Source organism: Salmo salar, chromosome 27, assembly GCF_965601325.2.
Source record: "Salmo salar chromosome 27, fSalSal1, whole genome shotgun sequence".
NCBI lineage: Eukaryota > Metazoa > Chordata > Actinopteri > Salmoniformes > Salmonidae > Salmo > Salmo salar.
Genome location: NC_138317.1, coordinates 9,824,971 through 9,849,664, shown reverse-complemented (window position 1 = coordinate 9,849,664; position 24,694 = coordinate 9,824,971). Strand labels below are relative to the sequence as shown.

The 24,694-nt window shown below is 43.9% G+C and overlaps 1 protein-coding gene across 1 annotated transcript in view; it reads right to left on the bottom strand.

Moving 5' to 3' along the window:
• Positions 1-24,694, bottom strand: part of LOC106588464 (E3 ubiquitin-protein ligase RNF19B) — a 32,542-nt gene that overhangs the window by 3,937 nt on the left and 3,911 nt on the right. Inside the window, exons 2-8 of the mRNA XM_014177529.3 lie at positions 12,027-13,357; positions 7,750-7,949; positions 7,241-7,385; positions 5,343-5,505; positions 2,730-2,985; positions 745-934; positions 337-471 (exon numbers count right to left, since the gene is read on the bottom strand). Of these exons, the coding sequence (XP_014033004.1) occupies positions 337-471; positions 745-934; positions 2,730-2,985; positions 5,343-5,505; positions 7,241-7,385; positions 7,750-7,949; positions 12,027-12,712 (1,775 nt within the window). The 5' untranslated portion in view covers positions 12,713-13,357. The remainder of the gene's footprint in view (positions 1-336; positions 472-744; positions 935-2,729; positions 2,986-5,342; positions 5,506-7,240; positions 7,386-7,749; positions 7,950-12,026; positions 13,358-24,694) is intronic.

Sequence of the window (24,694 nt, the reverse complement as noted above, 5' to 3'; positions counted from 1 at the left end):
TTTAGATTCACTAGTCACCATATCATCTGCTGTATCCAGTGTCACCTTGCCTACCATTATAAATTAACTCAAAGTTGGTTTTAAAACGTCTGTCAGGAACTAAATCAATGAAAAAATATATATATTTCTGAACCACAAAGTGCTACCTGCATACCACACAGACTAAAGACAAGTCAGACTCAAGAGAGATTCAAGGAAATTGAGGAGTTGCATCAGAGACAACAACGGCAGACCGATAGAAACAGATTGAGACTAGATTGTAAATCAAGGAGGAGGAGCAGATTTTCTCAAAATCGTGTGTGTGTATGTAAGAGAGAGGGAGATTGTGACACTCACCTGTCAGGTAGTGTGTAGGAGGAGATAATGGAGCCTGCCATGCCCCGGGTGCTGGCACAGTCACTACCCGCTCCCAGACTACCTGTCTCTCTCTGGGCATCGTCCTTCCCCAGCTTCCCTCCCTGGAGCTCCAACCTGAAACAACACAAAACATGATTATTATATGGTCATACCAACAACAGTTATTACACTGTTCAACATAATATCACATTACATTTACAGCAGAGGTTATAAGAGCAATCCTCATACAACCAAGATACATAACTTTCAAAGGGACAACAACAACTGTAGTTAGTTTGTTTAAGTCTTACTTGGCCCCTATTTATACCGTCTCCCTGCTTACAATACACATTCCCCTCCATAAGACGTACAGAACAGGTTCTCTTCCCTGCTGGGTCCCCTCCATACCTGTTGTATTTGCCAGTCCTGGCTCCAAGGGCACCCCCTGCCAAAGTGTTAAAGTGGGGGGTGTCCCCCAGGGCCCCGGGGGCCACAGAGAGACCATCACTGGGGGAGGTGGTGCTGAGGCCGCTGGCTGCCCCCTCCAGGCTGCTCTCACCCAGGCTGGGGGACTTGAGGGCCCGCCACGCATCAGCCACTGGGGGACAATTATTTGATATTTTTATTTGATGCATGAGATATTTGTCAATTCGATTCAATATTTCTTATCTCAATTCATTTGCAGTTTAATATCGTTTGTAACATAAAAGAGAGACATACAGTTGAAGTCAGAAGTTTACATACACTTTAGCCAAATACATTGAAACTCAGTTTTTACCAATTCCTGACATTTAATCCTAGTAAAAATTCCCTGTCTTAGGTCAGTTAGGATCACCACTTTATTTTAAGAATGTGAAATGTCAGAATAATAGTAGAGAGAATTATTTATTTCAGCTTTTAATTCTTTCATCACATTCCCAGTGGGTCAGAAGTTTACATACACTCAATTAGTATTTGGTAGCATTGCCTATAAATTCTTTAACTTTGGTCAAACGTTTCAGGTAGCCTTCCACATGCTTCCCACAATAAGTTAGGTGAATTTTGGCCCATTTCTCCTGACAGAGCTGGTGTAACTGAGTCAGGTTTGTAGGCCTCCTTGCTCACACATGCTTTTTCAGTTCAGCCCACACATTTTCAATAGGATTGAGGTCAGGGCTTTGTGATGGCCACTCCAATAACTTGACTTTGTTGTCCTTAAGCCATTTTGCCACAACTTTGGAAGTATGCTTGGGGTCATTGTACATTTGGAAGACCCATTTGCGATCAAGCTTTAACTTCCTGCCTGACGTCTTGAGATGTTGCTTCAATATATCTACATCATTTTCCTTCGTCATGATGAATCTATTTTGTGAAGTGCACCAGTCCCTACTGCAGCAAAGCACCCCCACAACATGATGCTTCACGGTTGGGATGGTGTTCTTCGGCTTGCAAGCCTCCCCTTTTTCCTCCAAACATACCAATGGTCATTATGGCCAAACAGTTCTATTTTTGTTTCATCAGACCAGAGGACATTTCTCCAAAAAGAACGATCTTTGTCCCCATGTGCAGTTGCAAACCGTAGTCTGGCTTTTTAATGGCGGTTTTGGAGCAGTGGCTTCTTCCTTGCTGAGCGGCCTTTCAGGTTATGTCGACATAGGACTCATTTTACTGTGGATATAAATACTTTTGTACCTGTTTCCTCCAGCATCTTTGGTGCACTTTTCGCACCAAAGTACATTCATCTCTAGGAGACAGAACGCGTCTCCTTTCTGAGCGGTATGACGGCTGCGTGGTCCCATGGTGTTTATACTTGCATACTATTTGTACAGATGAACGAGGTACCTTCAGGCATTTGGAAATTGCTCCCAAGGATGAACCAGACTTGTGGAGGTCTGCAATTTTCTTTCCTGAGGTCTTGGCTGATTTCTTTTGATTTTCCCATAATGTCAAGCAAAGGGGAACTGAGTTTGAAGGTAGGCCTTGAAATAAATCCACAGGTACACCTCCAATTGACTCAAATGATGTCAATTAGCCTATCAGAAGCTTCTAAAGCCATTACATCATTTTCTGGAATTTTCCAAACTGTTTAAAAGGCACAGTCAACTTCGTGTATGTAAACTTCTGACCCACTGGAATTGTGATACAGTGAATTATAAGTGAAATAATCTGTCTGTAAACAATTGCTGGAAAAATTACTTGTGTCATGCACAAAGTAGATGTCCTAACCGACTTGCCAAAACTATAGTTTGTTAACAAGACATTTGTGGAGTGGTTGAAAAACGAGTTTTAGTGACTACAACCTAAGTGTATGTAAACTTCCGACTTCAACTGTACATGTAGGTAAGAGTTGTTGTTGTATTTTACAGTATTAAGTCTATTAAAGCAAAAATTATAGCTATTGAAGTCTTGCTCACCTGTGATTGGGCCATCGTCCTCGTCAAAGTCGATCCGCATGCCACGCCCCTTTCCTCGGCTGACACCACAGCCTCCTCCACGGCACAGAGAGATGGGCACAACACCATAGACATACGCCAACATGATGGGCACACCAATACCCACGCTGACGGCTGCAATCACAGGAGCTGTGATGATTGACAGGGCCACTCCCCCTGTGATGGCCAGGTTCCTCCTGTGGCGACTGGTCTTCATCCCGTCATAATGGGCGTGAATCTATCACAAAAAAAAGATAGATCTTAGTGAAGGTGAAGGGAAGTTATACAGGTAATACACATCCTGAACTTTCACAACGGTCAAACAGTGTAGCCTGGTCCCAAATCTGTGTGTGCTGTTTTGCACAATGAGTTGGCAAAACAGCACAAACCGATCTGGGACCAGGCTAGCAAAAAAGGGCTGTTGCAGATAAAATGTCTGTACTGTGATTCAGATACAATTATATTATAAAACACTTGGGAGAAGTAGGTCATATGTCGTGAAAGGGGATTTCTTTTCTTTTTTTTCACAGACTTACAGTGCCTTCGGAAAGTATTCAGACCCCTTAATTTTTTACACATTTTAGACATTTTTGCTAATTTATTACAAATAAAAAACTGAAATACCTTTATTACATAAATATTCAGACCCTTTGCTATGAGACTCGAAATTGAGCTTAGATGCATCCTGTTTCCATTGATCATCCTTGAGATGTTTCTACAACTTGATTGGAGTCCACTTGTGGTAAATTCAATTGATTGGACATGATTTGGAAAGGCACACAGCTGTCTATATAAGGTCCCACAGTTGACAATGCATGTCAGAGCAAAAACCAAGCCACGAGGTCAAAGGAATTGTCCGTAGAGCTCCAAGACAGGATTGTGTCGAGGCACAGATCTGGGGAAGGGTACCAAAAAAATGTCTGCAGCACTGAAGTTCCCCAAGGATACAGTGGCCTCCATCATTCTTAAATGGAAGAAGATTGGAACCACCAAGACTCTTCCTAGAGCTGGCCGCCTGGCCAAACTGAGCAATTAGGGGAGAAGGGCCTTGTTCAGGGAGGTGACCAAGAACCCGATGGTCACTCTGACAGAGCTCCAGAGTTCCTCTGTGGAGATGGGAGATCCTTCCAAAAGGTCAACCATCTCTGCAGCACTCCACCAATCAGGCCTTTATGGTAGAGTGGCCAGACAGAAGCCACTCCTCAGTAAAAGGCACATGACAGCCCGCTTGGAGTTTTCCAAAAGGCACCTAAAGACTCTCAGACCATGAGAAACAAGATTCTCTGGCCTGAATGCCAAGCGTCACGTCTGGAGGAAACCTGGCACCATCCCTATGGTGAAGCATGGTGGTGGCAGCATCATGCTGTGAGGATGTTTTTTAGCGGCAGGGACAGGATCGAGGGAAAGATGAACGGAGCAAAGTACAGAGAGATCCTTGATGAAAATCTGATCCAGCATGCTTAGGACCTCAGACTTGGGCGAAGGATCCCTTCCAACAGGACAACGACCCTAAGCACACAGCCAAGACAACACAGGAGTGGCTTCAGGACAAGTCTCTGAATGTCGTCTCTGAAAATAGCTGTGCAGGAACACTCCCCATCCAACCTGACAGAGCTTGAGAGGATCTGCAGAGAAGAGTTCGAGAAACTCCCCAAATACAGGTGTGCCAAGCTTTTACGTCATACCCAATAAGAATAGAGGCTGCAATCGCTGCCAAAGGTGTTTCAGCAAAGTACTGAGTAAAGGGTCTGAATACTAATGTAAATGTGATATTTCCGTTTTTTTTATTTGATAAATTACCAAAAATGTCTAAAAACCCGTTTTTGCTTTGTCATTATTGGGTATTGTGTGTAGATTGATGAGGAAAAAAACTATTTAATCAATTTTAGAATAAGGCTGTAACCTAACAAAAATTTTGAAAAAGTCATTAGTACCACCATCAAAGTTACTTTACCTAGGCCTATTACAGCATTACATCTCTGGTTGAGAGTGGATGGTAGGGAGTTGGCTGAGTACAACTGGTAATACTCTGAAAGGTATTTCTACAGCTGGTAAGGCTTAGGGGCCTGGAACAATAAAGTATGTGTTGGAGGGCTATAGTACATCATTCAAATGAGTTTAAATTCAAACTCGCAGTTACATTGTATTTCCACAAGGGTGCGCTAAAGAGATATCCTTCAAATGAGGTAATTCTGCAATTCTGTCATGACACAACATTTCTTCACAACTATGTTGTTTCCATAGAACAGTTGTAGCGTCATACTGAAACTAAAAAAAAGAGTTTCCTATGGTTTGAAAGCTCATCTATTTCAGGAATTGTATTTCTCAATTACTGGAATATAAGGAGGAAATGAAAGTACCACCATGAAATTAAACATCAAATTGACACTAACTAAATGTTTAAGAACAGCACGGTCACATTTCATTTCTACAATGGATTGCTTTTCTGTTAAACTTCATGAAAAGTAAATACTTTCATTATTTTCCTTTTAATGTATATGCACTCACAGTAAACCACTCTAGATAAGAGAATCTGCTAAATGACTGAGTGTAGTCCTAAATGTGAGTGGGGGGGTTCAGTAAGGGGTTGCCCACCTTGCGCCCCACATAGACGGGGAGCCCAATGACCATGGCAGGCACAGCGATACCAGCGATGAGGGTGATGCCCACTGGGGCTCCGATCAGAGTGCCCAGCTGCCACAGGATCTTCTTCTTACGAGTCCACGGCTTCTTTCCCCAGAACGTACACCCTGACGGACTGAGAGAAAGAAGAGAGAGAGATGGAGGGTGGGATATGGAGGGTGGGAAAAAGTAAGAAAAAAGAGAAACGATGGAATGGGTAGAAAATACAGAGAGAGGGAGAGAGATTGTGAAAGAGAAAGAAAAAGGAGGAATGAAGAGCAAACATATAGAAAGAAAGGGGGAGAAATAGGTGAATAGCAAGGGCAGAGGGGTAGACAGAAGACTGATTAGTTCTGGAAAGGGAAAGGGGGATACCTAGTCAGTTGTACAACTGAATGCCTTCAACTGAAATGTGTCTTCCGCATTTAACCCAACCCCTCTGAATCAGAGAGGTGTGGGGGGGCTGCCTTAATCAACATCCACGTCTTCAGCGCCCGGGGAACAGGTACACCGCAACAACAGAGGAGTTGAGGTGAGGTAAGGCTGTGTCATTATGAATTCAGAGCCCTCTGCTAAACGTCGCACAGCAGTGAGACATGCATCACTGCCTGTTATCCACTGTTACAGGATGCTCATATGATGTAAGGAAAATCTGTGGAAATGTTCATTCATTTTACTGTATGAATATATACTGAACAAAGATATAAACGCACAAGAAATGTATTTCTCTCTAATTTTGGCCACAAATTTGTTTACATCCCTGTTAGTGAACATTTCTCCTTTGCCAAGATAGTCCATCCACCTGACAGGTGTGGCATATCAAGAAGCTGATTAAACAGCATGATCATTACACAGGTGCACCTTGTGCTGCAGACAATAAAAGGCCACTCTAAAATGTGCAGTTTTGTCACACAATACAATGCCACAGATCTCAAGTTTTGAGGGAGTGTGTAAATGGCATGCTGACTGCAGGAATGTCCACCAGAGCTGTTGACAGAGAACTGTATCTTAATTTCTCCACCATAAGCCGCCTTCAACGTCATTTTAGAGAACTTGGCAGTACGTCCAACTGCAGACCACGTGTAACCACGCCAGCCCAGGACCTCCACATCCAGCTTATTCACCTGTGGGATCGTCTGAGACCATCCACCCGAACAGCTAATGAAACTGAGGAGTATTTATGTCTGTAATAAAGCCCTTTTGTGGGGAAAAACTAATTCTGATTGGCTGGGCCTGGCTCCCCAGTGGGATAATACAGTGGGATAATACACCAAGTATCAATTTCAACAATTTTACTGAGTTACAGTTCATATAAGGAAATCAGTCAATTGAAATAAATAAATTAGGCCCTAATCTATGGATTTCACATGACTGGGCTGGGGCGCAGTTTATTTATTTCAATTGACTGATTTCCTTATATGAACTGTAACTCAGTAAAATTGTTGAAATTGATATTTTGTGTAGCCTTATCAAAAACAATAACACTTTTAACTCAGTTATGTTTGTGTCAGTATTTAGTTTGATCTTAATTCCATAAAATGTGTAGGTATTTCTTTTTTAAAAGAATTTCTGGAGGAATGAAAAAAAAGCACCAGTAATGACAATCATGCTTTAAAATTGGGTGGATGTCATGTAGGCCTAAACCTAATGTAGCAGGCGTAAACGAAGGAGTTCCGGAGTTCCCACATCCGCTTTTCAACAGAAATGGAAGCTCGACTAAACTTGCTGTATCCCTAAAAACCGTATGCATCCAGCTGTTGGCAACTCCACTAAGGGTGGGTAGGCCTATACGTATTTTTGGCACATGGAAAGTAGTCTACTACTACGTTACATACTGTGTTGACGCGAACTGCCGTAGTCTTGAGAGTTACCTGAGGTAGTGCAGGTCAGAGATCTCCTTCATGCAGAGCCAGCAGAACTCACAACCACACACTGCACAGGTCATGTGGTTACAGCTGCCGTCGTTCATCTTGATTATGTAGGCACCACATCGTGGGCAGGGCTTGATGTCATCAGCTAGAGACGAGAGAGAGTGGGTAGGTTGATTAGTGGGAGGAGGATTCGGGACAATGTTGATCTGAGGTCAGTTTTATGGTTTCCCGTTAGGATTTGGGGAGGGAAAACTCATTCTAGATCTGTGTCTAAAAGGGACTTCTACTTTTACCAGAGACAGAGGAGAATTGGTTTGGAGACATTGACTGCCAACAGCTAGTATAAGAGACAGGCTGAGACAGATAACAGGTTGTGGTAAGGGCTAATTTATACAGACTTTTTGTTCTGTCCTTTGGAACCTGAGAGGTCTGAAAATTGCTTTATGAGAAGAGGGCGACTAATACAGAGACATAATAATAACATTATGAAGAGTCATCAAAGTACTTACCAGGCCCGTGCTCCTGCATGTAGCTGGGTGAGTGGTTGCTATGCGTGTGCAGGAAGAACGCCCTTTGCTGGCGGGCCGAGTCACAGGTCTGGTTGGGGTGCCACGCCTGCTTGCAGTGGTAACAAAACTCAGCCAAGCAGCCCTCTCTACGACACACCAGCCTGGGGCAGCTGGCACAGCCCGAAGCGATCACTGCAAACCTGGCAGAGGGAGAAAGAGGGAGATGTTTGATTTTCAGAAAACCTTTATAGGCACAATTCGGCTAATGCGAAATCAATTGCAAAGTGAAAACTACATCACTGCACTGAGAAAGAGAGAGGGAACACAGCAGCCTTGGAGGAAGTGGTTAAGGTCAAATGTAAATACACTGTAGCCGGACAAATGGTTACATTTACTGAGCCGTGGAGAGAGTATGTTAGAACAAAGGGTAAGAGTTAAGGAAAAAGAGAGGCAGGAGAAATAGGCAAAAGGTGATTTCAGGCTGTCTAGAGTAACCTAAATAAAGGGCATGAGGGGAAAACGACCAAGAGCTAAACTTCATAGCATATTATCAGAATTGCATCTACACAACCTGATCTCAGAGCATTTCGTATTATTCTGTATGTAAATCCGAGACACTCCATTTAGTATGATATGTTACGGTATGTATTATTTTCTGGATGTCCATCACCCATTTCGTATGATATGTTTACGAATTACAATTCTTATTACATATGTTACGAATTCGCAAATCGTACAATATATTATGAATTTGCAAAGCGTAGTACATGTTACGAATTTGCTAAACATATGATATGTTAAGAATTCTAGCTAGGTGGCTAACGTTAGCTAGCTGGCTAACATTACCTAGGCTAGGGGTTAAGGTTAGGTTAAAGGGTTAAGGTTAGAGGAAGGGTTAGGGGAAGGGTTAGCTAACATGCTAAGTAGTTGCAAAGTAGTAAGTAGTTGAAAAGTTGCTAATTAGCTAAAATGCTAAAGTTGTCTGTGATGAGATTCAAAGTCACAACCTTTTGGTTACTAGATGGTCGCGTTATACGCCCACCCATCCACCCCGACCAACTATTATTTTTGGGTTAATCAGTTTTAATATTGCAGATAGATTGTGGCTTCCATCAATGTAATTGTCTGCATCATTTCCAATCCCCCATATATTTTTTTGTAAATATATTTTCCTTTATTATTTTCCCTTAACCCTACCATCCCTCCCCTAATTGGAGTAAACTAATGGACAGCAACAGTTAGGCTTCTACTTCCAGCTTATAAATACTATATAAATTGTACGGACACAGTGTATTTTACAATAGTTATCTTTTGTTTGTTTTTAGTCCCATCCTTCAGCTCCACTCAACCCCTCCCATCGATCTCTGAAGACCATTCAGTTTTGATTTCTATTTGCCATATATTTTTAACTGTGCTGTTTCACAAAAGTTCTGAACCTGTACACATTTTACAGACACAGTATATTTTACATTAGTAATCTTGTTGTTTTTAGTCCGACCCTTCAGCTCCACTCAACCCCTCCCATCTATCTCTGAACACCATCTGTCTTATGTAACCATACCAAATGTAACATATCATACTAACTTGAGTGTCCCGGATTTACGTTTACTATGTTACGTTTAGTCTATGAGACCAGGCTGATCTGCATGACACCATACACAAACATCTCAATACCAGTGGATGCTGCTAAGGGGAGGACAGCTCATAATAATGGCTGGAACAGAACAAATGGAATGGCATCAAACCATGTGTTTAATGTATTTGATACCATTCCACTTATACCACTCCAGACATTACCACGAGCCCGTCCTCCCCAATTCAGGTGCTACCAACCTCCTGTGCTCAACACAGGAAGTAGGCTGCCACATCACCATGAGGGGAGGCAGGGTTCTTATATTTTCGACAATGTAACAAGATCATTAAGCACTGTATGTAAAGATGAAATGGTATTTAATCTAATACAACACTACTAGTGAGTGACAGTGTTCAAAGACAGACTGAGCAAAACTGAATTTAATTCGGAAGTTACTCTCTTTCTCATCAGAAAACAATGCTAAAAATGACATACGATCCGTCACACAACTATTGCTTTGAAAGTAGGTACTGGTATTCAAGCTGAGCACTCAATCTTATTGACCACCGCTCTCTTAAAGGCCTCCAGCATTCCATTACACAGGCAAACCAGATGTCAAATACCGAAACTGTTGAATCCCTACTCTCTCTTTCAAAACCTCAAACTAGGGGAAATGTTTCCAGCACTATGGGTTTTCCCCTTTAACACAGTTTCTAGCAGCCCCTTAAATCCAGTTTGAGCTAGTTTCTTTCCCAATGACTGTTTGTTTATTCAATCTGGCAACATGTCTTCAAGCCGAAGCTCAATGACTTGTTGTAACAGAGCAGAGACACAAGTTGCCAAGGCAGCCTTTTCCCTGTAGGAACATTCCATGTTAACGCTGCATTTGAGTAGTCGGTTCTGCTGCGGTGGAGCACGATAATGACTGACATCATGGCTTTGACCGGTGGCAATCTGAGGAGTACAATGCTTACAAGCTGCACCTTCGGAGCAAATGCACTCTGACAGCCACATCTAGTGTCCAAGATTTCATTGCTTTAAATGGTGTGAAACGGCTTTGTTTTCAACATTACAAATGTAATACAGATACAAAAGTGAGATAGACAGAACCCTCAGAAACACACATACACTGTCTGTAACTCTGTACACACACACACACACACTCAGTCCAGTGAGTGTGTAATGATCACTTCAATTATAGAAATCCCAACCTCTCTGTTACCCCTGGTAACACTGGCTACCTCTATGCCACATCACTAGTCACCATAGCAACCGACAGCCTGCGGAGCGACCGGTGGACCGATCACTGATCTGATTGGTTGTCTCTCACTGTCAATCAGGTAGAGTGAGGTCTGATTGGGGAATGGAAAGGGAACTGACCGATGAGACGAAAGGACAATGAAGCTCAAGAGTTAAAGGAGCCGTTCACAAAAGTAATTGATTGAGTCTGTGTATCTGTGTGTGTCTCTGTATATGTGTGTATGTGTGTGATCATTCTAGTGAGAAAGAGATAAGGAGTCTGTGGTTTTTGTGACAGTGAAAAACAGATTAAAAAAGAAGAAGTGAAAGACAAAGAAAGAAAGAAAGAAAGAAAGAAAGAAAGAAAGAAAGAAAGAAAGAAAGAAAGAAAGAAAGAAAGAAAGAAAGAAAGAAAGAAAGAAAGAAAGAAAGAAAGAAAGAAAGAAAGAAAGAAAGAAAGAAAGAAAGAAAGAAATTGAGACAAATATATCCCAGCGACTCTATTGCCAGAGACAATCCAGGCCAATTTACAATAACCAAGACCACATATTCCTTACATGACAATGTAGTTAGTACCATTATAACATACATGTGTATGGAATCTGCACTCTTCAAGTGGGTCAATGATGAGACATATACACGCGTGCACCTGCGCACACACACACACAATGTACTGCTTTGGAAACCTCCACTCTAGGTGGCACAAACCACACTAGACCTTTCCATGGTAGGACTGTAGGAAGGGAATGGTAGTGTATTGAGTCACTCTGGTTTCTTTAGAATGTAGGTCATCTATAGTCCAGCCCACTGTCTAGGTCCTTCCCCTTGTCTGACAGGATTCACATTATCAAACAGACATGTTTCCTTTGAATATAACCATCATAGAGAATCTGTGCTTTCCCTCCCTCCCACACACACACACACACACACACACACACACACACACACAAACATGCTCATACCAGCTCATCAGAAATTTCCCCATATCACATTAAACGATCAGCCTCCGAGCATTGTCATTCCCCTTGTAACCACATAATAGTCTGACATTCTAACCCACTTAGAGAATTCTAGGCTATAAACCTTTCCTTTCACCCTCATAGTGCCAACTGTCACCTCTGCCAGAGCCAATAAAGCTTGTTATAATACTGTAGGTCATTCCAGTTTACGACAATCAGCCTCGGACTTATGATATAATTTGCAGAACACTGCTTTGAAAGCATGACTCTGCAAAAAAAAAAAAGGTTATGGTTAGTGTTCAGGGTAGGGGTTAGGTAAAGGTAAGGTTTAAGTTCGGGGTTAGGGGTTGAAATCCTATTTGTGGTCAGAAAGAGCTTTAAGGTTCTTCCACTCCTTCCTGCATGGCTAGACAGTGATGACTCTATAGAGCTAGGCTTAAGGTTCAGGTTTACACCCAGGTTCAGATTAAGGTTAAGGCCAGGAAACAATGAGAGTTGATTCTTACCCGCAGTCGGGCGCGGGACACCAGCGGCAGTCTGGGTCGGAGGCCAGGCAGCGTCGCAGCAGAAACTCCTCATACTTCTCCAGCAGCGCTGCGTCTCCCAAGATGTCCGCCACCTGATGAGGCGCCAGTCGCTCCGAGCACTCGGGGCAGCTGAGGTGGACGCGGCTCTCAGTGATCTCGATGCGCAGGTACTGGCGCAGGCAGCACAGGCAGGAGCGGTGGCTGCAGCCCAGCAGCTCAGGGAGCTGTTCGGGGGGCTGGGGCACCAGGCACAGGGGGCACTCCAGGAAGTCTGCTGGAGGAGAGGCGCTGGAGGTGGTGGAGCTGGAGGACTGGGGGGGACCCAGGGAGGTCTGGCTAGAAGAAAGGGGCTCTGCTGGGGTGGAGGTCTGAGCAGTGGCTGGGCCCTGGGGAACGTCCGTGGTGGTGTTGGTAGGGGCTGGGTTAGGTGTGGAAGGGACTACGGGGGGAACAAGGGGGGCGAGTTGCTGTTGTTGATGCTGTTGGTTGTGGAGCTGGGATAAAGGGGTGGCTGCCCCTGTTTTGGCACTCCGGGAACCCCGTTTGCTGTGGAAGAGGCTGTGGAAGGAGATGCGTCCGTGGCGTTTTCCCGGTGCCCGGCATTTGGGGTTGGGAATGCCGCTCACCGAGGAGTGGGGGGATTCCGAGTCCTTTTCCGATCCCATTTTCCCAGAAAGTGACACACGGTAGTGTCTTTCCTTTTCCGCTCTTATTATAGTCTTATATGACCGTAAGGAAGCTTGCCTCACACACACTAACACAAACACACTCCAATTCACACTCGGGAGTACTTGTCCTCGGGTGAAACCAGAACGGAATGTCACTGATACCCAGTTGGAAACCCTTTTTCTCTTCCTCTTAAACCCACAAATGGAACGATAGGCGAGAAAACGAAAGAGAAAGAAAGAAATAGACAAAATTCCCCTTCCCTCCCACTAGCTTTCACACCTCTCACACTCAGATGCTCCAAATCAAGAATGTGAGAAAAGTCACAGGTGTGCTTTCGTCCAAACCGACATTGGGGTCCAAAATTACAGTAAACTGTTACTGTAAACCACAAAGAGGAGAATGAATACAACAGGAAACGTCACTGTCACTCCTTAGTAAATGGTTCTCAATTCAAACGAGGAGGAAAAAAATATAGAGGAACGTTATAAAATGTATAGAACGACCTCTTTGTGGGTTATTCAAAATGTCTTAAATCCTTCTTGGTGGCTGCTCCGGTCCGATTTTCTTCTGTAGTCCTTTTCTCTCTTTTTCTTCTCCTCTTCTCTTCTGTGTGTGTGTCTCTCACTCTCTCAATCAACCGTCTGTGAGGTGGAAGAAGAGAACAGGAAGTTAGCAGAGCAGAGAGCACAGGGAGCATGCTCAGTATGACACACCTCTCCCCTCCTTCCTCATTCTCTCTCTCTCTCGCTGTTATTACTTCACAATTAACTCTTGGCGCAGATAGTCAGGAAGAATAAATAAATGACACTATGCACACACATAGACACCTGGCATAATCACTGATAAAGACATGCTCATTGACTCACACTTCCTCATTAGATACAGCCATTTGGAAAGCGAAATACTTGCATTTTTTACTTACTAATGATGATGAGATAATGTGTCTTGAAGAGGAAGCAAACTTATTCATCAGTCCAATTAGCTCCTATATTATTTATCCTCTCATTCCTTCTCTTTCTCTCATCTGCTCTTCTCCTTTGTCTCTCTCCGTCAATATGAAACCCTCTCTCTCACACACACACACACACACACACACACACACACACACACACGTCGCAAGCTGCTCTCCACTTCACACTGCGCTTCTACTGCGGTTGCCATGACGATGCGCACTAGGAGCCGAGCAAACAGCGACCCACTCAGTGACTGTGGCACTTATGTATGCACTGACACACACACACACAAATAACACATGTACTCTTGTCATTTACTCATATATATAATGCAGACACTGGTAATTATAGCACTGATTAATGTATGTGTGTATTGATACAGTGTTATAGGTGAGAGGGTGTGTGTATGCAGAAAGTAATGTCATGCTAAGATAAGAGGAAAGGGCAAGAGAGAATCAGAGGGAGGGTTATGAGGGTTGATATTCAGAATCTGTGCCACTGTCTTTAAGGTAGCCTATATATACCCACCTTCTAAGCACACACTGTGTCATAACAGCGTCATAACTGTGTCCTGGCCTGTTTTCCTCCTCCTAAAGTATGCCTGGTCTATGACAGGTCTATGACAGGTCTATGACAAGGCAAATCTGATTCTGATTCCAGTAGTAGCCTTTGAGTGCAGGAGGCTGAGAGACAGACACAGACAGAGGATCAACCAGTATGAGTCATAAAACATCAGACTTCGGCCCTTGTTGACAGAAGGGTATATAGGAAAAGGGCTGGGCTAACATAGATACTGCATATAGCTAGCCCTGATTGATTGAAATACTATTGGGTCAGTGATTGACAGATAGCAGCACCAATCGATAAGAGACTTTGGCTGAAAGAACTGGATGTTGTCTGTTTGCTTGCTCTCTTGCCTTGCACAACCCTTAATAACAGCCAATAGCCACAGTTAAGACAGGTTGACCCATAGGGATAGCGTTAGACAAAGGCTACAGGCTATCATCCCAGGTTGTGTTGAAAGAAGAACATTTAACTATATTGATGAAACTGTAGTAGATTTCCACCACGTTACAGACGTACACACACACACACACACACACACACACACACACACACACACACACACACACGCGATGAGGTGGAAATAAACATTCTATGTTATCCCAGCAGCAGTGCAGTAACCATGGTGCCTCTTCCCTCCCTGATCTGCTTGGCTGGCGGGGTGAAGTGAAAGGGCCACTGTTGAATCATGGATAGCTACGGAGTATAAAAATAATGGCAATTTATATACACTATATATACAAAAGTATGTGGACACCCCTTCAAATTAGTGGATTCGGCTATTTCAGTCACACCTGTTGCTGACAGGTGTATAAAATCGAGCACACAGCTGTGAAATCTCCATAGGCAAACAGTAGAATGGCTTTACTGAAGAGCTCAGTGACATTTAACGTGGTACCGTCATAGGATGTCACCTTTCCAACAAGTCACTTCGTCAAATTTCTGCTCTGCTAGAACTGCCCCGGTCAACTGTGAGTGCTGTTATTGTGAAATGGAAACGTCAAGGAGCAACAACGGCTCTGCCGCGAAGTGGTAGGCCACACAAGCTCGCAGAACGGGACCGCCGAGGGCTGAAGCATGTAAAAATCTTCTGTCCTCGGTTGCAACACTCACTACCGGGTTCCAAACTGCCTCTGGAAGCAATGTCAGCACAATAACTGTTCATCGGGAGCTTCAAGAAATGGGTTTCCATGGCCGAGCACCCTCACACAAGCCTAAGATTACCATGCACAATGCAGAGCGTCGGCTGATGTGGTGTAAAGCTTGTCGCCATTGTACTCTGGAGCAGCGGAAACGCGTCCTTTGGAGTGATGAATCACTCTTCACCATCTACCCCAATGCATAGTGCCAACTGTAAAGTTTGGTGGAGGAGGAATAATGGTCTGGGGCTGTTTTTCATGATTCGGGCTAGGTCCCTTAGTTCCAGTGAAGGGAAATCTGAACGCTACAGCATACAATGACATTCTAGACGATTCTGTGCTTCCAACTTTGTGGCAACAGTTTGGGGAAGGCCCTTTCCTGTTTCAGCACGACAATGCCCCCATGCACAAAGCGAGGTCCATACAGAAATGGTTTGTCGAGATCGGTGTGGAAGAACTTGACTGGCCTCCACAGAGCCCTGACCTCAACCCCATCAAACACCTTTGGTATGAATTGGAACACCAACTGCGAGCCAGGCCTAATCGCCCAACATCAGTGCCCGACCTCAGCTGTTCCAACATCTAGTGGAAAGCCTTCCCAGAAGAGTGGAGGCTGTTATAGCAGCAAAGGGGGGACCAACTCTATATTAAATTACCATGATTTTGGAATGAGATGTTCAATGAGCAGGTGTCAACATACTTTTGTCATGTAGTCAGCAGAATTGGTAATTGCCCTCTCATCATACACTCTTAGAAAAAAGGGTTCCAAAAGGTTCTTCGGCTGTCCCAATAGGAGAATCCTTTTTGGTTCCAGGGAGTACCCTTTTCTGTTCTACATAGAACCCTTTTGGATTCCATGTAGAACCCTCTAGCGATGGTGGAAAAAAACAGATAGTTACATATCGGGATATTATTTTTGATGATATATCATACCGTTTTGACAATATCGCAAAATTATTTTTGCGCTAGTTTGCTGTACCTGCAACAAAATTCCAATAGTTTTCCTTTATAGCTTGTTCTCCATCTTCTTTTTAAACAGGGAGCCAATTAGCTTTCTGCACTTTTATTTCTATGACTCATCAAAACTCGTTTTCTCATGGCTCTCTCCTGTCCCTCTGCAGGAATATGTTTGGAACAATGAATCGCTAAAAAATAAATTAAATTAAATAAAAATCACAATACTGAATCACAATATATATCAGATCGGCACCTAAGTATTGTGATAACATTGTATCGTGAGGTCCCTGGCAATTCCCAACCCTAGAACCCTCTGTGGAAAGGGTTGTACATGGAACCAAAAAAGGTTCGACCTGGAATCAAAAAGGGTTCTTCAAAAGGTTCTCCTATGGGGACAGCCGAAGAACCCTTTTAGGTTCTAGATAGCACCTTTTTGTTTCTAAGACTGTACCCTCAGGTTGGCACTAGCCCCTACTCTCCTATGATGAAACATAATTGCAATCTGTGTGTGTGTGTGTGTGTGTGTGTGTGTGTGTGTGTGTGTGTGTGTGTGTGTGTGTGCGTGCGTGCGGATGATAGCTTTATATAGCCCTGCGTGAGTGCCTTTTTATGTCTACATGACTCTGTGAGAGTTGCCATACACCCAAGTGTGTGTGTGTGTGTGTTCGTGTCACTTCAAGCTGAACTTGATGACAAAAATAGATTGTCCCTGGAAACTGTGTAAAAGTGTACTACACTGACTGTCAGAAAATAATTCTGTTCATATGTCTCCTATGAGATTCCTTTTCAGAGGTAAAGGAAAATGCGTGATTCTGTAAAAGGCTTTCAAGAGAAAAAGCTCTTATGAAAATACCCTTTTTCCCTTTGGTAACAAATTAAAATGTTAAAAAGCATAAAGAAGTTCCTCATCTGGTTCTCCTTCAATCTATACTGAACAAAAATATAAACGCAACATGCAACAATTTCAAATATGTGACTGAGTTACAGTTCATATAAGAAAATCAGTCAATTGAAATTAGGCCATAATCTATGCATTTCACATGAGTGGGAATACAGATGAGTCTGTTGGTCACAGATACCTTTAAAAAAAGTAGGGGCGTGGATCAGAAAACCAGTCAGTATCTGGTGTGACCACCATTTGCCTCATGCAGCGCGACACATCTGCTTCATATAGAGTTCATCAGGCGGTTGATTGTGGCTTGTGGAACGTTGTCCCACTCCTCTTCAATGGCTGTGCGAAGTTGCTGGATATTGGCGGGAACTGGAACATGCTGCTGTATACGTCGATCCAGAGCATCCCACACATGCTCAACGGGTGACATGTCTGGTGAGTATGCAGGCCATGGAAGAACTGGGACACTTTCAGCTTCTAAGAATTGTGTACAGATCCTTGCGACATGGGGCTGTGCATTATCATGCTGAAACATGAGGTGATGGCAGCGGATGAATGGCACGACAATGGGCCTCAGGATATCATCACGGTATCTCTGTGCATTCACATTGCCATCAATAAAATGCAATTGTGTTCGTTGTCCATAGTTTATGCCTGTCCATACCATAACCACACCGCCACCATGGGGCACTCTGTTCACAACGTTGGCATCAGCAAACCGTTCGCCCACATGACGCCATACACGTGGTCTGCGTTTGTGAGGCCGGTTGGACGCATTGCCAAATTCTCTAAAAAGACGGAGGCGGCTTATGGTAGATAAATGAACATTAAATTATCTGGCAACAGCTCTGGTGGACATTCCTGCAGTCAGCATGCCAATTTCCCCCCCCAGGTGGATGGATTATCCTGGTAAAAGGAGAAATTCTCATTAACAGGGATGTGAAGAAATGTGTCCACAAAATTTGAGAGAAATAAGCTTTTTGTGCGTATTTGGAACATTTCTGGGATCTTTTACTTCAGCTCATGAAACATGGGACCAACACTTTCATGCTGCGTTTATATTTTTGTTCAGTGTGGGTATTAGAGCTGTACTCAGTTACTGTTCTGTGTAAATGGCATTATATAACTTTCATTACATTAACAAATGTGTCATCTCTGGCATTAAGAAAGTATTCTTGTCAAGTAACAATATATTTGGAAGGGTTTTGATAGTTTAAGCATCTAGTATCCAAAGTTAGACCTTTTCGGATAATTTTTGTGGGATATAAAATTAATGTAGCCCCTACATGACTTGGGAGAGAGAGAGAGAGACAGGGAGACATAAATAGAAAGAGGGATGAGTGTGAGTGAGGAGGCATGGCAGATGGGCATGAACAGGCTGAAGACTCAACGGTCTAGGTTCTGTGATCGGCACACGCTTTTTCCCTCACTTGTCCTCCCACTCGACTGCTGCTCGCTCGCTCGCGCGCACACAAACACACGCACACACGCACACACGCACACACGCAATCTCTCGCTGTGATGTACAATTACCCTAATGACATTTTATTTAGCCTCTAAGCAGCTCTAGTTTCTTGTCTTCTGAATTAAAAACCTCTCAGACATGTCAGATATTGTTATGCTTGCTGCTGCAAGGTGAGTCAACTGTATGCAGAGCCTCTTGACAGAGACATTACTCTTCTTGGACATTAAGTGGGGCCAGTTTGTGCTTTCAGTTTGTTTGGCCTAGTCTCAGCAATTCTATTTCCACAAGACACTGAAACTGTACAGTCTAAGTACTTTAGGATCCTCCATCCTTCCCAGGAACCCTATGAACCTACATACTGCCTCTATGCACGCACACACCAACTTACTGTAAGTCAATTTGATATAATACCGATGTGCCACTGAAAAACCCGATAGTTGTTACACAAGCCGCTGAGTCAGAGCTGTTTTGGGGTTACACTTTACAAAGCCTCTGCAAATACATAATGCAAAATGAAGACAATAAAACCATGGGTCTATTTTTGACCAGGGACTTCCAACCAAAGTAAAAGGGAAGACTGGGGATGTCCCTATTATACCGTTGTGCTATATTTCACCTTGGCAACTTTGATTATGCTTAATAAAATCAATATGTTTTGTGTGTGTGTAAATGTCATATTATTCAGGGATATAGTCGATATTCAGAGATATGGCTGACACAAACTAACACAAAGGGGCATAGTAGGCTTCTGATACAGTACTATACTCCAGTAGGCTTCTGATACAGTACTATACTCCAGTAGGCTACCGATACAGTACTATACTCCAGTAGGCTTCTGATACAGTACTATACTCCAGTAGGCTACCGATACAGTACTATACTCCAGTAGGCTTCTGATACAGTACTATACTCCAGTAGGCTTCCGATACAGTACTATACTCCAGTAGCTTCCGATACAGTACTATACTCCAGTAGGCTTCCGATACAGTACTATACTCCAGTAGGCTACCGATACAACTCTATACTCCAGTAGGCTACCGATACAACACTATACTCCAGTAGGCTACCGATACAGCACTATACTCCCGTATGCTACTGATACAGTACTATACTCCAGTAGGCTACTGATACAGTACTACACTCCAGTAGGCTACTGATACAGTACTATACTCCAGTAGGCTTCCGATACAGTACTATACTCCAGTAGGCTACCGATACAACTCTATACTCCAGTAGGCTACCGATACAGCACTATACTCCAGTAGGCTACCGATACAGCACTATACTCCCGTATGCTACTGATACAGTACTATACTCCAGTAGGCTACTGATACAGTACTACACTCCAGTAGGCTACTGATACAGTACTACACTCCAGTAGGCTTCTGATACAGTACTACACTCCAGTAGGCTACTGATACAGTACTATACTCCAGTAGGCTACTGATACAGTACTATACTCCAGTAGGCCTAAGTAATTAAAGCTCACCGTCACACAAACAATCCAATTCATGTCACTGTGTGGTTGTTCACAAAGACTGACAGCCAGTGGGGTAGGCAGACGAGCTGGTAAACCCTCTGTAAGCCCTGAGCTCTAACTGAGGACTGAGGCCTGTGTCTCTGGGATGAGTCTCTGGGAACTCAGGTTTACTGGTTTAATAGACTAAATTCATTAGAGCAGAAGGGCGCAATAACAGGTTAATAAAGGGCCTCCCGAGTGGCGCAGCGGTCTAAGGCAATGCATCTCAGTGCTAGAGGCGTCACTACAGACCCTGGTTCAATTCCAGGCTGTATCACAACCGGCCGTGAGTGGGAGTCCCATAGGGCGGCGCACAATTGGCGGCCAGCGTCGTCCGGGTTAGGGTTTGGCCGGGGTAGGCCGTCACTGTAAATAATAATTTGTTATTAACTGACTTGCCTAGTTAAATAAAGGTTAAATAAAAATAAAAACAATAAATAAAAATAATGAAGGTGGTGACAGCAGCATGAGGCAGTGAGATGCCTCTCAGTGTGTTGTTCTCTTTATCGACATCTTTCAATCTCTCCTGGCAGAAGTTAAGATAGAGGGAGGTAACAGAGTGAACTGCCCCTGTGGCTACGACACAGTTACACCTCTCTCTCAACCTCTCCCTCTCGTTCCTCTCTCTCTTCCCCTCTCTGTGACGAGGCCATCGCCGTGTCTCGCTCACATGCTGGGCAGGCCAAGACTGCTGCCGCCTTCAAACACCAGGCCAGTTGAGTCATGTCGTGATGTGATGAGACTAGGTGAAAACTGGGTTAAAAAGGAAACATGTCCTTCTGTTCAGCTAAAAGCGCCATTATCTGGCTACCTACTGATTCATAGTGTTTGGCGGTCATTTGGAGGCCATTTGGAGCCCCCCCACACTATCAGTTTTATAAGGCAATGGAAGATGTGGGAGTTTTAAAAGGAGTTGAGAGCCAGAGACAGTCGTTGGCCATTCTGTGGAAGCACCTAGAGAAAGCAGACTTTGTGTTTCCTCTGAATTTACCTCAGAACTGAAGCTGGCAGAGAGGAGTGGTCAGCCAGTCTCGCATCCCTTTTCAAAATAAATGAAGCAACAGGAATACCCTGGAATAACCCCATTACAAGCACTCGAACACACACGCCACGCACCCACATACTTATACACCCAGTCATTCACACACTGACACATCGTCAAACAAAAACACACACGCACACACACTTATGTATTGCATAAGAGATACACACGTATGAATGCCCCTCTGATTCAGTGAGATAAAAAGGGAGAGTCAGGCTACGAGGTTCTATAATTAGAGGAGCATTCAGGAAGCAAACTGCTGAGTTGTTGAATGTTTAATGTGAAGCCTGGAGGCGTCAGAGTGGCAGAGAATAGGCCCAGGTCCCAGCAACCACAGCCCCCTGAGCCCCAATCCACCAACACAGACCAGGGCCTACCAACCAACCAGTGGGTATGAAAGACAGGGAGGGGCCGGGTAGTTTGAGGGAGAAAGAGAAGGAGGTGAGAAGGAGGTGAGACATGTCAATGAGGACAGTGCATGTGAGTGGAGATAGATACAGTATGTCACACAGGCCTAATATGGTTGAATGTTAGGCTGACTTCCAGTGGACTGTAACCTGAAGCGGCCTTAGCAAACTATGATTACGAGAATAGTTCTAGTATGTGGGACCAGAGACCACAAATGAAGTCAGTGTTTCCAATAAATAGAGGTAATATAGTTGTGGGGTAGTGAGTGTTGACTTCCCTATTAGTTGTTGAGGACAGACGGTAACTAGAGCAAGCAGATGAATACCAGGCTTTCATGGTTGCATGTCGTCACCTCTTTCCTCTCTCTCTCTCTCTCTCTCAATGGAATGATATTAATATCCTGGCCTCAATAATGCTTTCGGGACAAACAGGGGAGCGGTGGGACAAGGAACGAATGAGTGAGAGGGGAGAGGAGGAAATTGAGAATGAGAGGGCATTCGACATGACGGGCATTTTGGAATAGAGATGTCAAAGAACGCTCAGAGGTGTTAAACAGTAGCTCACCACTTCCTACAGGCTACTGTAGCAACATGCATGTACATAAACAAACACAGATGCACACACAGTAGTTATGTACTATGGTACTCTATCATCAGCCTTGACTCACTGTTAGATTACTGTGCACTTGTTTTATACTCAAGAATGAGGAGCAGTCAGAACATGCAAAATAATATGGGATATATACACAATATATTCAAAGGTATGTGGACACCCCTTCAAATGAGTGGATTTGGCTTTTTTCAGCCACACCCATTGCTGACAGGTGTATAAATTTGAGCACAGAGCCATGCAATCTCCATAGACAAACATTGGCAGGAGAATGACCTTACTGAAGAGCTCAGTGACTTTCAACGTGGCACCGTCATAGGATGCCACCTTTCCAACAAGTCAGTTCGTCACATTTCTGCCCTGCTTGTGCTGCCCCGGTCAACTGTAAATGCTGTTATTGTGAAGTGGAAACGTCTAGGAGCAACAACGGCTCTGCCGTGAAGTGGTAGGCCACACAAGCTCACAGAACGGGACCGCCGAGGGCTGAAGCGAGTAGCGCATAAAAATTGTCTGTCTTCAGTTGAAACACTCACTACAGAGTTCCAAACTTCCTCTGGAAGCAACATCAGCACAAGAACTGTTCGTCGGGAGCTTCATGAAATGGGTTTCCATGGCCGAACATCAAATCAAATTTTATTTGTCACATGCGCCGAATACAACAGGTAAATTAATGTAAAAAATTATAAAAAGTAACACAATAAAATAACAATAGCGAGGCTATATACAGGGGGTACCGGTACAGAGTCAATGTGCGGGGGTACAGGTTAGTTGAGGTCATTTGTACATGTAGGTATGGGTAAAGTGACTATGCATAGATAATAGACAGCGCGTAGGCCAGTGGCGCCGCCAAGGGGTGGCCAGGGGGACCACGGGGGGCCACGGCCACCCTGATTCAATCGCTGGCACCCCCACCGAGTCCCCTCGCAAGTTGCATATGCATAACATGCTTCTATCTGATATTTTACATTAGGTACTATTCATTTAAATCAATAATGTATATTTTTCATAATAGTTCATGTGAAAGAAAATAACAAATGCATAGCCAGCCAGACGCTTTTGACCGTCCGGAACTGCGTCACACTCCGACCCGTCACCCCTTCCCGGCCTGCTACTGCACAGTGCACTGCCAGATGACAGTCTGCCTCATGGACAGCAGCAGCTGAGCTCAGCCTCGTGTCTCTGATAGCATCATCGGAAGCTAGGCTAGCTGGCAGATGCCTGCAGAGTTGAGACCACCAGACTGCTAACGGGTAAGTAAGTCATACAATACAATACCAGTTATAGTAAACTGTTCGTTTTTTGACGGTGTCGAATTACCTAGCTAGCTAGCTAGCTAGCTAGCTTATGTTAGTTAGCTAGTTAAATTAGGTATTGGGGAGGCTTAGCTAGCTATTTTATGCCTTAAGGTTACTCTGCAGCATAGAGAGTGTTAGCTAACTATAGTTAGAGTTATCGTAGCTTTCTAGAATGACTTTCAAACCACTTGATGAACTTAGGACTGCCAGAGCATCTAGCTAGCTGACGTTATGGGCTGGTATAGCGTTAGCTACAGTGTCTAATCGTAGCTAGTAAGCTATGTCAATTTGCAGACAATGAAGAGAAAGTCCACGGATATCTCTTCTTTCTTTAAGAAGAAAAGTAGTACAGGGGAGATACAGCCGACGGGGGACCAGCAGCAGAGGGTTAACGTTAGTGAGGATGCAGTCGAATGATGACAACATCATTGAGCAAGCCAATGAACAGGCAGAGGCAGCGAGAGAGCATGGCAGCACATGACAGCGACAAACTGGCACAGGCAGCATCAGTGACAGAGCACAGTGAAGAACACCAGACAGCAGCACGGCATGAAAGTGCGGAACAGGCAGCAACAACAGTCCCAGAGGTCGACCACCAAGCGAGGCAAGACCCAGCTAGAGCTATTCAACCTGTTCCTGGACCAACAGGTGAAGTTATGACAGCATGACAGTGCCCCTGATAATGAAATGGATGGCTAGAGAGTAATGTTATCTGGGTCATGACATAATCACATAAAGCCTTCCGATTCATGTTTATTGGTAGTTGAGTTTGAATAGTCTGACTTGTCTGTAGGCCGATATTACAAATTAGCCCAAATAGATCTACAGTGTGTCGGCCTCCTTGTAACATTCACCAATGTTTTTGGTGAGATAAAACATCTGTCAGATATTTTACAGTCCCCACAACTCAATTTGGGCACGGCTGTTACCCTTGTTGATTCTCTTGTTGACACATTGAACAGTTATAGAGAGGGCTCTCGCTTTAATGAAATTTGGGACAATACTGTGACCTCCAGGCCGTCCAGGGCGTCAGATCACACCAAGCTCAAGGCTTGATGGGTATTACATTTCCACTCCAATAGTTCAAAGACAGGTCAACACAGATAAGGAGTCATTTCGGGCAGGATCATTCATT